Raw genomic sequence first — 15,255 nt, 5'->3', positions numbered from 1 at the left:
GCACTTTGAATGAGCACAGTGTGTGAAATGTTTTGCCTTGTTATTAAAAAAACATGCTTATTATTTGAAAGAGGTGGAGACATCACTGATTTCCAGGGTATAATTTACAGAATGTACCTTTGTGTACCTGAAGGCCACAGTGGTGGCCTAGTGCTTAAGGAAGTGGCCCCGTAATCAGAAGGTTGCCGGTTTGAATCCCGATCTGCCAAGGTGCAAAGCACCGTCCCCACACACTGCTCCCCGGGCGCCTGTCATGGCCGCCCACTGCTCACTCAGGGTGATGGTTAAATGCAGAGGACACATTTCACTGTGTGCACCGTGTGCTGTGCTGCTGTGTATCACAAGTGCCAATCACTTCACTTTATTATTATTATATATTATTTTATTACCTAACTTGTGAAACCATAAGGTGCAGGAACGTACTTTGTAGGGAATATTGTGTACAGTACAGATCAACTGAGAAAATGAGGTTTGGTTGAAATGTAGGATTTATTTGGAACGCTTGTATTTATTGTGTGTGTGTGTGTGTGTGTGTGTGTGTGTGTTCTGCTCTCTGACCCCAGTGGCAGCCCGCCTTCATTACACCCCCTTCATATGCAGGCTGTGCTCCCTCTCCCCTCATATCCCTCTCTTCTCTCTCTCTCTCTCTCTCTCTCTCTCTCTCTCCCTCCCTCTCCTCCCTCTCTTTCTCTCTCTCTTCTCTCTCCTCTCCCTCTCTCTCTCCCACGCCGTAGCAGGGGTCAGCGTGGTCGTGTTTCAGCGTGGTCAGCGTGGTCCGGGTGGTGGAGGGACCCCGCGGGGTCGGAGGTTTGCCCTGCCGGCCGCGACCTGCTTGTATCGGCTCGTCCGGGTCACGGCGCCAGGAGCGGAACGGAGCTGCTCGGCGGCGGAACGGAGCTGCTCGGCGGCGGGGTGAGGAGGCTTCTAGCCGGCGCCACCAGCGAGCCGGAGCGGGGTGGGTTTCCGCTACCAGCGCGGCTTTTATCGCGTCCATCGCCATTTTTACATCAGGCTAATGTAGCTCACCGCGCTGGGCTTTTATACGACGGTGCAAATAATACTGTATAATACTGTACTGTAATACTCAAAATAACACTGTACTGTAATACTCAGAATAACACTGTACTGTAATACTCAAAATAACACTGTACTGTAATACTCAAAATATTACTGTACTGTAATACTCAAAATAACACTGTACAATACTGTACTGTAATACTCAGAATAACACTGTACTGTAATACTCAAAATATTACTGTACTGTAATACTCAAAATATTACTGTACTGTAATACTCAAAATAATGCTGTACTGTAATACTCAAAACAATACTGTACTGTAATATTCAAAATAATACTGTATAATACTGTACTGTAATACTCAAAATATTACTGTACTGTAATACTCAAAATAACATTGTACAATACTGTACTGTAATACTCAAAATATTACTGTACTGTAATACTCAAAATAACACTGTACTGTAATACTCAAAATAATGCTGTACTGTAATACTCAAAACAATACTGTACTGTAATATTCAAAATAATACTGTATAATACTGTACTGTAATACTCAAAATAATACTGTACTGTAATACTCAAAATAATACTGTATAATACTGTACTGTAATACTCAAAACAATACTGTACTGTAATACTCAAAATAACACTGTATAATACTGTACTGTAATACTCAAAACAAGACTGTACTGTAATACTCAAAATATTACTGTACTGTAATATTCAAAATAATAATGTATAATACTGTACTGTAATACTCAAAATAATACTGTATAATACTGTACATTTCACTGGATTCTATCTTTATTTATTCATTTATTGATAGAATTATTGTCAGATCTGGTTCAGGAGTAGTATATAAAGATGCTACATTAATCTAAACTCCTGCAACTCATCATCATCACCATCATCACCATCAACCCCCCCACCCCATACCAAGAGCAGGGAGGTCAAGTTCAAAGTTCTTCCTTTACATAAATAATAGGGTGGATCTTGGATTAAACTACATTTTGTTAGACGTATTGTATTAAAATGAGAACTGTTTGTTTGTGAGATGTGGTACAGTTTGGTACAGTCTATGTTTTGTGCGCAGGTGGAGCTGCTGGTGTTTAGATGGTTGAGCGCTGAGAGCCGGTGCTGCTGGAGGATGCCCGCTTTACAGCAGGAAGCTGGACCCTGATTGGCCGACCTTCCCTGCCAGTGACGGCATGGCACGGCGAGCACTGCAGAGCAAGGCCACGGTGGTGGTGGACGAGTACAGCGCCAACCCCACCCAGGCCTTCACCCACTATAACATCAACCAGAGCCGCTTCCAGCCGCCCCACGTACACATGTTAGTGGTCTGCACACACACCCGCACACACGCGCACACATACACACATGCACATACACACACACGTACTCACACACATATGCACATACACACATACATGCACATACACACGCGCACACACGCACATGCACATACACACATACGCATACACACACACACACACACACATACACACACATTGCTTTATTTCTCTCTGAGCTCACTGCTCATCCCTGCTGGGAAATGACTTTAAATGATTTATTGACAGCTCAGCCCCCTCATTGATTGATTGATTAATTGACTGATGGAGACAGAAGGTGTGCTGTATGGACATCTGGCAGTATGGTTTTATTGCAGGAGTTTTCATTGTCCAGCATTATGGTCTCTTGACTGCAATTTAAAAAATAACCTTCCCTCTATATTTCTGTGTACCGCCTTATTAAGCTTAAAAAAGTTCAATAGTCTCCTGAATAGCAAAGGATATGAATTTATGTAGTGCTGACGTGACGCGGAGAGAACGGCAATGTAGCAAGGACATCTGCAGACAAGACGGCCCTTCTGGAACCAGTACAGGCCACACTTGTCATTTATTAACTTAAGGGGGTCAGAGGTGACTGCAGTTGATTATCCTCTCGACAGTGTCACTTTGACCCCTGGGGTCGCGACTCGGTTGGAAGTAACTGGGCTATTGACCGGTAATGATTAGGATGTAATGAGCGCTGGCCTGAGGTGATTAGCTGACTCTGTCTCTTCTGTAGCACTGCATTCTTTATGCTCTGTTTCTATGCTCCAAATTGAAAACAACTTTGGGTGTTACTCCATGATGGTGGTGGCGTATTTGACTACATGCCTGTTTGTGGTGCTCGGGGGATAAACGGCCTCGGCCATGGAAGAAATTTGTGGTTTAGCTGAATCTTCATAGCATGAAAAGAGATGCTTTCATCTTTTGGTCAAAACTTGAACGTTTTAGAGACGGTGGACATTTTGATTGCTTCAGGACATCCACTCAAGCATGGGGTATGTGAGACAGAACATTAACGCTCATCCTGACATTAAGCACATTCCCTGGTATAATTTTCGTATTTATTTATAAATATATACAATTCATGATTGATTTATTTCTATGATGTGATATATTGACATGGCGTTTATATGAAGAATGATGGGACACTTTTTCTGACCAGATTATGAATCAGATGCGTTTTGCATTGTGTTCTGACCACTGGATGCCCCCCCCTACACCCAGACTCCGCACGTTGGCCTCTGATACGTTCTCAGTTTGCTGAGTTACAATTCAAAAAGGTTTATAGCTGATTTTATGGTAGTGGCTCTACCGAGCATTGCTGATTGTTACTCTTGTGTCTGGAGTCACCCCTGTTTTTATTATGATGGGGAAAAATACTCCAAAGCTGATTTGCAGATGGTAAAAAGTTTGGTCTGATGATAAATGTTGTGGCGCGGTGTCATTCATGTTTGAACTGTACATCGGTGCACACAGCACACGTGTCCTCTGAATTTAACCATCACCCTTGGCGTGCAGTGGGCAGCCATGACAGGCGCCCGGGGAGCAGTGTGTGGGGACCTTGGCGGATCCTTCTGATTACGGGGCCACTTCCTTAACCGCTAGGCCACCACTGCCCCATTATTCAGTCTGTTCCTACCCCTGTGCAGTGCTCAGACCTCAGCACTCAGTTCCACCTCTGTGTTATCAGAAAACGGCGCCGCTGGTGCCAATCCTGGTTTAGATGTGGGGCATCTTGGCCCTGGTCGCCGCAGAGCTGTTGCTGAGGTAACCGTCGCCTTGTGTCCACGGTGATGAATCACACAGACTGAGGAAGCTGAGGAGCAAAGTGGCCATCTTTCAAACGAAGCTGGCGGGCAGGTGTATGAATGTCCGGGCTGTTTGGAGTGCGGCAGGTCAGTTCCATCTCCATTTAAAAAGTCCGACTTCTGTTTCCATTCGGAGACCTGGCTCCTCTTTTCTGGGGAGGGGGTTAGATGCCCTGCAGAAGGTTGGGATGCTTGTCCTCAGGGTCGTGTCAGATGATGCAGTATATGCATGTTATGCATGTTGCTTTTTTTGTTGTTGTTGAAATCTTCATTCACTTCTGACATAAATAAGTGGTTCTGGTGAGTTCTGAATTTTCCCTTTTAAATCCTTTCAAGGATTTTGTGGAGAAAAACGTGCAGTTAAAAAAAGTGTGTAAATATATATAAAAATTATATTAAAAATAAAATAATATAAAAGGTAAATACAAAACAATAGTAAAAGAAATATAAACCTGTCACATTTTTAGCTATTTTTAAATAATGTACAGCGAACTGACAAAATGCATAATGTTGGCCCCCATTAATTTGTAATACTGTATGTTTTCACCAACACGCACGTTAATACTGGAAACTCGTTTGAAATTGTGTTGTCTTTGTTTGCAGGGTGGAACCTGTACCCTACGATGCCCCTAAACCCGCCGGTCACACACGCTTCGTCTGCATATCGGATACACACTCCAGAACGGACGGCATTCAGATGCCATACGGCGACGTGCTGCTCCACACCGGAGACTTCACTGAGCTTGGCCTACCATCAGAAGTCAAAAAATTTAATGACTGGTTGGGTAAGAAATGTCCAACAGTACAGAGGGACTCTCCTCGCGTCCATTATGGTTTTGTCTGTCATCGAACCAACAGTTTTTAATGCACACAATACTGTATAGTGATTCATCGTAAATTAAATCACAATCGTGACATTTGTCAAATAAACCCGATTCTCTGCTCGTCCTTTTGTTGGGAAAAGGTCATGGTGTTTTTATTTCTTTATGTAATTATTTATATATTAATTAAATATCTTGTCTCCTTAACAACTGAAGTGGGCCATCTTTATTTCCAGAAAAATGGACACTCATACCAGTTATCTGCTTGGACTGATGTTTCGCCACAGCTTAAAAATAATGTCCCCCATTTCATATTATTTTTATATGGTCCTTCATATTTAAACTTGACAGTAATGAAGTGAGTGACAGGGACGACCATGATCGATCTCGATCACACCCACCCTGATCACACATCATTTATAAACAAAGACTAATGTTCTCTTTGCCTTTGTGTCTGTATGTAATATAATATAATAGAGGTGTTAGAAATGATTGATTTGGCAATATATCATGATATTTTACGTGGTGATATTGTATCAATACATGGACATCAAATATCAATATTTTTGTATACAAATTTAGTCCAAAATTCAGTTCTGTTGAGTTATGTTGTTTTGGCTGAATTATTAACGTGATCTGTATTTTCAGCGAATTGTAAAATATTGTAATATGTACCAATATATTCATATAATCATATCTTGACCCACGTATATTTTTTGGCCTGCAGGTAGTCTACCCTACGAATTCAAGGTTGTGATTGCTGGGAACCACGAACTGACTTTTGATAAGGACTTTATGGCTGAGCTGGTCAAGCAGGATTACTACCGCTTTCCTTCAGTTTCGAAACTGCGACCCGAAGACTTTGATGATGTACAGTCACTTCTTGCAAACTGTATTTACCTGCAGGACTCCGAAACTACAATCAAGGGCTTCAGGATATACGGCACGCCCTGGTGAGGAAATACTTTCTGTGGTTTTCACATATATCAAGAGAAGAATGGGTCATTTCACAATGACAAATGCTTGTTTCATGCTTTTTATATCATTTATATCAGTACTGATTTATGCAAAGCCTGTTAGCCATCAAGGGCTGATGTGTAACATACATTTCTTCACTTTACAGAAGTATAACCCCAAATTCTCCGGTTAATTACATCTTGTTTGAGCGGTAAATTTCATCATCTTTTTTTTGTCTGTACTGGGTTCACCATATTTCTAACGACTTACTGGGTTGTGAATGGTCCTTAGTCATATCTGCACTCAATGGAGACCCTGTGAGACACCCTCCAACCATGCCACCCACTCTTAGGAGACATCTTTTCATGGTTTTTAATCTGTGGGAAATTAGCTAGCCCTTCAAATACACACACACACACACACACACACACACAAACACACGCACCAGTGGTTTTCCCCAGGATGAGGTCTGGCAGGGGATTGTGTTCATGTGGATTGATGCATGGCAGATACTCTGAAGCGGTGGGTGGTGGGTGTCTGAGGAGAGGATCTGAAGTATTTCATTCTTTGTGGCCAGTTCCTGCCCTTTGAGTTCCACAATTCCGAACATGAAAGTGGTATTTCTCCCAAAAACAATCTTGGAAGCTGGTGCTGACAGAGGGGTTTAACGCAAAAAAAAAAAAACAGATGTTGCTGCCACCAAGCTGGAATGCTTATCTTGGTTGGGAGTCAAAAGCATGGAGAGTGGAAGGCACTGGGGGGAAGGATGATAGGTGGTCTGGGTTCCTCTATGTGGTTTTCCCAACCCTAGTTGGTAGGAAGTGGCCTTTGTTAGGGCACATCCTGGACTTTTGTTGAGAACTGGGATCAAAAATGTGAGGGCCTGACCCTAGATTGCCCCTCTGAGGGCAGCTTCACAGAAAGCAGCTCCGCTTTGTGTTAACCCTGGGACCCCAATCTAACCTGGGCATCACTTCCATTGCTTTGTTTCCCTCTGATGAAGACCATTGGAACAATCCAGGGAGATAATTCTACCACGGTACCTTGTTATATGCCTGCTTTTGTTAGTCTTTGTTTCTTGTATTGTTTCTAATGGGGTTTCTAACTAACTGTAGACCTTGACCTCAACCTTCACATCTTTGAAAATAAGATGGCTGTGATTGTGCTGATGTTCCACACCTGATGGTAAGTCCGATAACACACGGTGCAGTATAGCCCTGATAGTTTTGATTAAGGCCTCTGGAAGTTGAGCCAGCCAGCAGACTGTATTTAGAGAATCCAAGACTTCCCTTAATCCTCTTATGCCTGGAGGCAGACACCGGTCATGTGACAGCAAGTTCCATCGGGCTTAGTGCCTATCGCTGTCTGTGTCTTAACGTTGCCACAGAGACCGTACTCTACCTTTTGACTGCCGTACCAACATTTTGAAAGGCCCCCTGTCCCGCCAACACACCACGCCCACCCCTGTTAGTCTGTTGGGTGTTAGGCCCACTAACGTTAATGGGTCATACTAATGGATGTAACAACGCATCGATTAAATCAATAAAAATCAATTACTGAAAGAGTCGGCAGCAAAGTTCATAATTGATTTGTATCACGCAACACGCGATTTGACTATTAAAAAAACGTTTAGTTACACACTCGGTCTCTCTTGCGCACTGATGCCTGTATAGTTGCCCGCCATATAGACAGGGCGGAGAATAAATAAATAAATAAAAACCGAACAGAAGTGTAGGAAAGATACATGGGCACATGGGCCATAATTCGGCCACATTTTAACGAGTGGTTTTACGTTAAAACACACGTGCTCAACACGACCCCGCGTTACGTGTGCTTTTTTGTACGTGCTAAAACAACCACGCGTGACACCTGGTCTGAGCAGATGTTTTCTGCAGCAGGCAACACAACCTCAAAGAGAAGAGCCAGGAGCATGTGGACATGTTCACATTTCTGCATTGCAATGAAAAGTGTCTGAACAGGGAGAGAGAGAGAGAGAGAGAGAGAGAGAGAGAGAGAGAGTGTGTGTATATCAGTGTGTGTGTGTGTGTGTGTTTTTGTGTTAGTCCATTTTTATTTTATTATTATAAAAGCTCAAGGAGCAACATGTTTCTGTTCTGTTTTTGAATAAATGGTTGGAAATGAATGCATTCATTTATTTATTTTATCTGATTCTCCGATTGATAAAAAAAAATCTATCCAAGCGACAGTTTATTGCCCATGTATCATATGCGTGGTTGATATGCCAGTCTGACAGATGGGATGTGGAGGGAAGAGATGGATGGATAAGGAGCTGTTGCTGTGTGCTGAATGTATATATCTATGTTGAAGGTAATATGGTCTGTTTTGTACAGCATTTCATACTGGCCACTAGATGTTTGTATCATGGTTTCTGCTCTCTGGTTCCATAAAAAAGGATCTTTGAAAATAGTTCCATCCAGCACCTTGGTTAAATCTGGCCTTGCTCAGAAAGCTGAATGCATGGAACTTGTGGAATTTGGTGGTTATTGTGCTGCTGATCTCCTTTGATCAGCAGAGTCAGAAGAAGAAATGCACAGAGCAGAGTACAGAGTACAAATAAGATGAAACGAAACAATAGTTTTTGTCCATTGTTTGTTAACGATTGAAGCCTGTAGGGACGATGTAAAATATAAGTAAGTGCAGCACTTCTTTCATGTAAATTATGGTTTTAATGGTAGTTGTTGATTAGTTGGGCAATATGTTCCAGTAGGGGAAAATACTCTACTTCCCTGCAATATTTCCCTCTAGGAAAATACCGGCTGGTTATACTGAGATTTCTGCACTGTTCCGGTAGTTCTTAGACAGATCTGTCCTTGCAGAATTAAGCTTGTTCATGTGCACTCCCTTGAAAGGAGTTTCTTGCATAAATTAGGATTCAGATGAACACAAACACGCCTTTCATTCATTCATTCCATCTGCTGGAAATCTCTTATTTGTACACTCTGCTATTGATATCCAGCTTGTTCTGAGAATAAGACTGGTCATCTGATTCTTGTGCTGTTCCTTGGGGTGCTGCTTTGATTACGGGTCCGCTTCTTACCCACTTGGCCATCACATTCAACATATTCATCATAGTTGCAACGAGAATAAGGCATTAAAAATAAAGCATTTAATAAAAAATATAATGCCTGAGCTGGATGATCAAAATGAATTGATGCTTTGATACTATTTAACACTTTTTGCTTAATTGCATACGACTTTTATCAGTAAGAGACTTTATTTATTAGAGACTCATTCTTACATAGATAGATAATGTGAAAATGATGTAAATACTGTAATATAATGTCAGATAAGCACTGTGGAAGCTCCAATCAGATCCTTTTTATTTTAAAATGGTTAAATCATCTGTGAGGGTTTCAAGTTATCACCACAAGGGCTATTATTCCGACATTTTCTGCGGTGTAAATTGGCTCTAAAACACCAATACAGTTAATTGGCCTAATACACAGGTAAAGAGCCAAAAATCTGTCCAGCGACCCATATTCAAAATTATAATCCCAATCATTAATTAGAATAGTTTATGAACAGTTGTTTTGTTTGTTTTTATGAAGGTTCTCTGCTGTATCAGTGTCTGACCATCTTTCTAGTAGAGTCTCTAACATCTTTTAAACATGCTGCATACCCGGACAAGAAACACTAGTGGGCTGGACTAGTGCTTGTGGATAGGCTGTCATGGCTGTCATGGCTGCCAACTGCTCACTAAGGGTGAGGACACAAAGCAGAGGACACATTTCGTTGTGTCACCATGTGCTGTGCTGCAGTTTTTCACAAAGACAATCACTTCACTTTCACTGTCAAGTGCTGATGCAGCTTTTAAAGCAAACGGGGTGTAAAGGTTTTAGTTTTGTCTGTCCATTAGATCAAAAATTACTTTGTTTATTGCTTTGTTTGCTTCTTTTCTAATTTAAGTGGTAATTAGATTGGATTATAGTCCCCATTTTATTTGAGCCCAGTAATAAATGCATGTGTGGGTGTGTCCGTCTGGCTGTCTGCCTTTTGGAATGACAGGCCAGTGAAAAGCTAGCCGATAAGAAAACACCCCGCCCCTGACAGCAGCTCCCCTCTTTTATTTATTTATGTGGGATGGGACGTGGCGGGCCAGCATGCATGGGCAATGCTAACAGCCCAGTGAGAGATTGCACCCCTGAGTATACGCCAGGCGCCCAACCTCCACAGACAAAACATCATTTACCCAGCCATTAATCACCCTGCTCCTGCCCGTCAACAAGCAACATAGACTCCCCCACACAGTCACCCCAGATGATACCCCTACCCTACCACGTGGCTAAGCGATTCTCTATCTGGTGCTGGGTGGATGTATTTTAACCCCCTTCCTCTACCATATTGAGAGCACTCAACCCCTCAAACTCACTTATTATTTCCAGATGATTCTGAAGCCAGAAAAAGACACCAAGTTCACTGTGCAAACTGGTGCAAAGCACATTTCAAAGTTCAAGGGCATCCACATGATTTACACTGCTTGGTAGTTATCTGTGTCTTCAGTTTGTATATAATTATCATCTTTATTGAGGTTTTTATCAAATGGAAGCTCTCATCTACAGTACTTCCTCATTCTGGAGGATTAAGAACCAAATTTATAACCAAAAATGGAGTTTTATATAGTTATATAAATCCTTTGACTGACCCTGGAAGTGCTAGATGTCTGTGCCCTACTTTCTTTGTGGCATGGTGCCCACGTGGCATAGCCAGGCATCCTCTGCTAATTGTGCATCCTTTGTTTGCTTGCTCGTATGCGTGAGAAAGAGCTTCATATCCACAAGCAGCTGATTATGAGTAATAGACACAACTGGGACATTTGCAGGTTGGCATGTACCTTAGTAAATTGCCAATTTGCCTTCAGCAGAAAGGTAAACTCTGCTCTCTTGTCCTGGTGTTATTCCGGACTGACATGACAGGTTCGGTTCTGTGTGAGGTAGGGTTCAACCGCTACATCCAACCACCTACTGTTGTGGAGTCATTTTCAGCAGCAAAAAAAAACCCCAACTTGACTGCCCCTGAGGACTCTATCGTCTTTTAATGCCCTAGTACAGACCCCTAAAGATCCAGAAAGCAACACCATAAAGATCAATGCTTGAACGTATATAGAACAGGGGGTCCAAACTTTTTTCAATGAGGGACACATATAGAAAACTGTATGAATGGATGGGCCAATAGAGGGGAGGGATACTGGCTCACCTGCTTGTAATAGTTTTTTGATATTTTTAGTGCTTTAAACATTCGTCACGTCATGGTTGCCTGATCGTTCTAGTGGATTTTTTTACACAAAACCCGCGTCTTGTCACTGTTTTAGAAAACTCACTTTGTTAGTGGTGAAATCTGGCTGATTTGCCAGTCCGTACATTCAACCCGTAGAACATAGAATCCAGCTTGAATTTATTGACCTCCTGTTAAATAAAAAGTCTGTTGGTACAATCATTCCGGAGCCTGTGGACGGCCTCTGACTGGCCTCTGACCCATCTTGTGTTGGTTCTGCCAGGTACATAGCTTTGAGGATGCCTCTTTGGCGTGGTCTCTGTCCCAGAGGGGAAATAAAGCTGGTATTAACATGCCCACACTCGCCGCTGCTGACAGCTCTGATCAATCGGCCTGCTCTGCCCCCACACAACCTCTGACCTGCTCTGACATTACCAGCAGCCCTTAAAAGAATCTGGTCTGGTCATCTAATAGCCTCTCCTCTGATCTATTGCCTACATTTACATTTACAGCATGTAGCAGATGCCCTTATCCAGAGAGCCTTACAATCAGTAGTTCCAGGGACAGTCAGACTGAAGAGTTAAGTGTCTCCTACCAACAGGGTGGTAGTAGCCTAGCGGGTAACACACTCGCCTGTGAACCAGAAGACCCAGGTTCAAACCCCACTTACTACCATTGTGTCCCTGAGCATGACACTGAACCCTGAGTGTCTCCAGGGGGGACACTGTCCCTGTAACTACTGATTGTAAGTCGCTCTGGATAAATGCTGTAAACGTAAAATCTCCTGCCACTAGGCCACTGCCACCTGTACTATTTGTTTACTGGTGATATTTTTTTTGTCATTTGTGTTCCTGCAGGATGCCCTGGTTTAATGGGTGGGCTTTCAACCTGCCACGCGGCCAGTCTCTGTTGGACAAGTGGAACCAGATCCCCAGTGACATTGACATTCTCATGACTCACGGGCCCCCACTCGGTAAGAGAGAGTTGCAGGATTTGATAGGAATTAGCACATCAGCAGACTACCCCAGCACTGTTCATTTAAAACCCAGGTTGACAATGGTAAGCTCATTATGCACACAAACACAGGCCCAGATCCTGCTCGAGTAAAGATGGATGACTAAAGTCTAGACTACTAAACAAATCATTTATGTACTGACTTTTTCGTGGGCTGAAATATCAATTAATTAGATGCCTTAGTTTATCTCTGTTCAGTTGAGGTCTTGTTACGGTTCAGATGGGTGCTTCAGAGCACTGATGAAGGTGATTGGTGGTCTCAGGTTTCCGGGACTGGGTCCCTAAGGAGCTGCAGCGGGTTGGATGTGTGGAGCTTCTAAACACGGTGCAGAGGAGAGTCCGACCCAAGCTCCATGCCTTCGGGGGGATTCATGAGGGTGAGTCTCTTACATCTGCATCATTCTATCTGATGCTGCAAAATGTTGTGTCTTAAACATGGATTTGTAGTAACTGATTTTTTTGGTTGTTGTTTATTTTTACTCTGCTGCAGGGTATGGAATTATGACAGATGGACACACAACGTTCATAAACTCTTCAACGTGTACAGTCAGCTTCCAGCCCACAAACCCCCCAATTGTATTTGACCTGCCTAACCCTCCGAGTTCCTGAGAAACAGATGCCATTTTTCAACCTTTTTTTTTGGTCTTTTGTAAACCCTTTTTATGAGAAAAGGAATGCATGAAGATACTCATCGCTGTGTCAAAGGACCTATGAAAAGAATGATTTTTATGTCATGGATTTTCATTTTGTGTCAGCTGCTGACACGACTGCTACATTCCGTCTTTTACCACGATGCATAAGCTTCTTATGGAGAAGACACTCACCTGAAAGTGCATTAAAGCTATTTGGACTTGTCAGCAATACTGTATTTGTATAATGTAAGAAACCCTTCACAGTGTATGTTAGTTAATTTATTTAAGGCCAAGGCATCATTAGAAAATATGTGTCTTTTGTGATCTCTGCTATTAACTTGTGTAGAAACTGGTGGATTATTAGTATTATTTTTAACTCCAGGACATCTTTACATCGATATACTCCTTATTTGGTCTGGATAAATTTGGTTGTGTGCAGATGATGAATGTTTGTGGCACAGGACTGTAGCAGATTATTTGTGTGTGTTCTCATTTATAAATCATGTTGTCGTTATTTTCTCCCGTTTCATTTAATGAAGTCTTGGCTGGGGTCGCTTGGTGGCGCTTGGTGGCGCTTGGTGGCGTGGCAGCTAGTGATGTGGCCTCACACCTCCATGGGTGTGAGTTTGAAGGCCTTGTGAGTGGAGTTTGCATCCCACCATCCAAAGGCATGCAGACTAAGTGGATTGGCGACTCTAAATTGACTGTACAGTTGAGGCCAAAAGTTTTGAGGATGCTACAAATACTGGTTTTCACAGAGTTTGCTGCTTCAGTGTTTTTAGATCTTTTTGTCAGTTGTTTCTGTGGCGTATTGAATAATAATTTATACGTTTATGGACAATCGCTTTTGTTGACAATCACCCTTTTTTTCAAGACCTCTGCAATTCACCCTGACATGCTGTCAATCAACTTCTGGGCCAGATCCTGACTGATGGCGACCTATTCCTCCATAATCAGTGTTTGGTGTTTGTCAGAATTAGTGAGTTTTTGTTTGTCCACCCGCCACTTGACGATTGACCACAAGTTCTTAATAGTATTAAGTTCCAGAGAGTTTCCTGCCATGGACCCAAAGTTTTGTTCCCAGAGCCACTTAGTTATGATTTTGACCTCTATCATGCTGGAAAAGTGAGTTCACTCCCTTGGATGAGAAGCAGCCCCACACATAAATGGTCTCAGGATGCTTTATTGTTGGCACGAGACAGGACTGATGGTAGCGTCACCTTCTCTTCTCCAAACAATAATTTTTCCAAATGCCCCAAACATTCGGAAAGGGGCATCACCAAAGAAAATGACTTTACCCCAGTCCCTGTCCAATCCCTGCTCACCCCAGTATAATCCCTGTACTTTTTACAGAATATTATTCTGTCCTTGATGTTTTTCTTGGAGAGAAGTGGCTTCTTTGCGGCCCTTCTTGACACCAGGCCATCCTCCAAAAGTCTTCACCTCACTGTGTATGCAGATGCCCTCACACCTGCCTGCTGCCATTCCTGAGCAAGCTCTGCACTGGTGGCACCCCGATCCCACAGCTGAACCATCTTTAGGAGACGGTCCTGGTGCTTGCTGGACTCAGGCACCCTGAAGCCTTCTGCACAACACTTGTACTTCTCTTCAAGTTTTTGATGATGCGATAAATGGTTGATTTAGGTTCAATCTTAGTAGCAGCAATATCCTTTCAATGCAACAATGACTGCATGTGTTTCCTTGCAGGTAACCATGGTTAACCGATTTAAACCATCCAGTCTGCTGTTCGAACTCAATCAGCCTTGTTCTCCTCAAAACTCATAGTGCTGAGGAGCACGTTGTTTTGTTTCACTTTCTACTGTCTAACACGTGTGTAGCTGAAATGACAATAAAGCTCAACTTCAACTCTCACCTGTGTTAATAGGAGGATGACAGAAATGATCTCAGCAGGTCATTTTGTGGCAGGGGTGAAACGCAGTGCAAATTTTTTTTTTCTGATTAAGTTCATTTTCATGTCAAAGAGGGACTTTGCAATTCATCTGATCACCATTCATAATATTCTGAAGTATATTCAAATTGCCATAATGTCATTCTCAAAACTTTTGGCCACCATTGTAGGTATCAGTGAGTGGGTGTGGGTGTAGATGTTGGTGTGTGTCCTGGGCAAGTCCAACCTGGAGTAACAGGACTAAGTGGTAAAGGATAGTGAGTGACTGACTGAGTAAATTAGGGTGCAATATGAACCCAATACTTACATAAAATGTACAAAACTGTTTTTTTTTTTGGCGTGCGCCCTGAATTCATGATTGAAGGGCCAAGGATTGGTTTTCTATTCCCCATTTGTAATATATAAGGTGGAACATGCAATTTGAATAAAGAGCCGTGAATAAGGAGCTAACTTCAGTGTCGCTGTGTACTCTAAATTCTATCACACCTATATATGCGGGACCTGAGCGAGGTCCTCAGTGTGTCTGC

The 15,255-nt window shown here is 42.6% G+C and overlaps 1 protein-coding gene across 2 annotated transcripts; it reads left to right on the top strand.

Annotated features, from left to right (window-relative positions):
* Positions 1 to 679: 679 nt before the first annotated feature.
* On the top strand, positions 680 to 13,333 carry mpped2 (metallophosphoesterase domain containing 2b). Of its 2 annotated transcripts, none has more exons than XM_028959026.1 (7): positions 680 to 912; positions 2,115 to 2,354; positions 4,767 to 4,948; positions 5,712 to 5,937; positions 12,031 to 12,146; positions 12,451 to 12,564; positions 12,678 to 13,333. In XM_028959026.1, the coding sequence occupies exons 2-7, from the start codon at positions 2,230 to 2,232 to the stop codon at positions 12,794 to 12,796; spliced, it is 882 nt and encodes a 293-aa protein (XP_028814859.1). In that variant the 5' UTR covers positions 680 to 912; positions 2,115 to 2,229; the 3' UTR covers positions 12,797 to 13,333. The 2 variants fall into 2 exon arrangements, with proteins under 2 accessions (XP_028814859.1, XP_028814858.1); XM_028959025.1 differs by having other exon boundaries at positions 680 to 955.
* Positions 13,334 to 15,255: the final 1,922 nt, after the last annotated feature.

Source organism: Denticeps clupeoides, chromosome 17, assembly GCF_900700375.1.
Source record: "Denticeps clupeoides chromosome 17, fDenClu1.1, whole genome shotgun sequence".
NCBI lineage: Eukaryota > Metazoa > Chordata > Actinopteri > Clupeiformes > Denticipitidae > Denticeps > Denticeps clupeoides.
The sequence above is the reverse complement of the archived record's forward strand: the minus strand, read 5'-3'. Positions and strand labels throughout refer to the sequence as shown.

Excerpts from the sequence above, each read along its gene's own strand:
- mpped2 (XM_028959026.1), top strand. The coding sequence starts at position 2,230 with ATGGCACGGCGAGCACTGCAGAGCAAGGCCACGGTGGTGGTGGACGAG. Across the intron at positions 12,147-12,450 it reads GACTCACGGGCCCCCACTCG|GTTTCCGGGACTGGGTCCCT; the intron begins GTAAGAGAGAGT and ends TGGTGGTCTCAG. Across the intron at positions 12,565-12,677 it reads CTTCGGGGGGATTCATGAGG|GGTATGGAATTATGACAGAT; the intron begins GTGAGTCTCTTA and ends ACTCTGCTGCAG.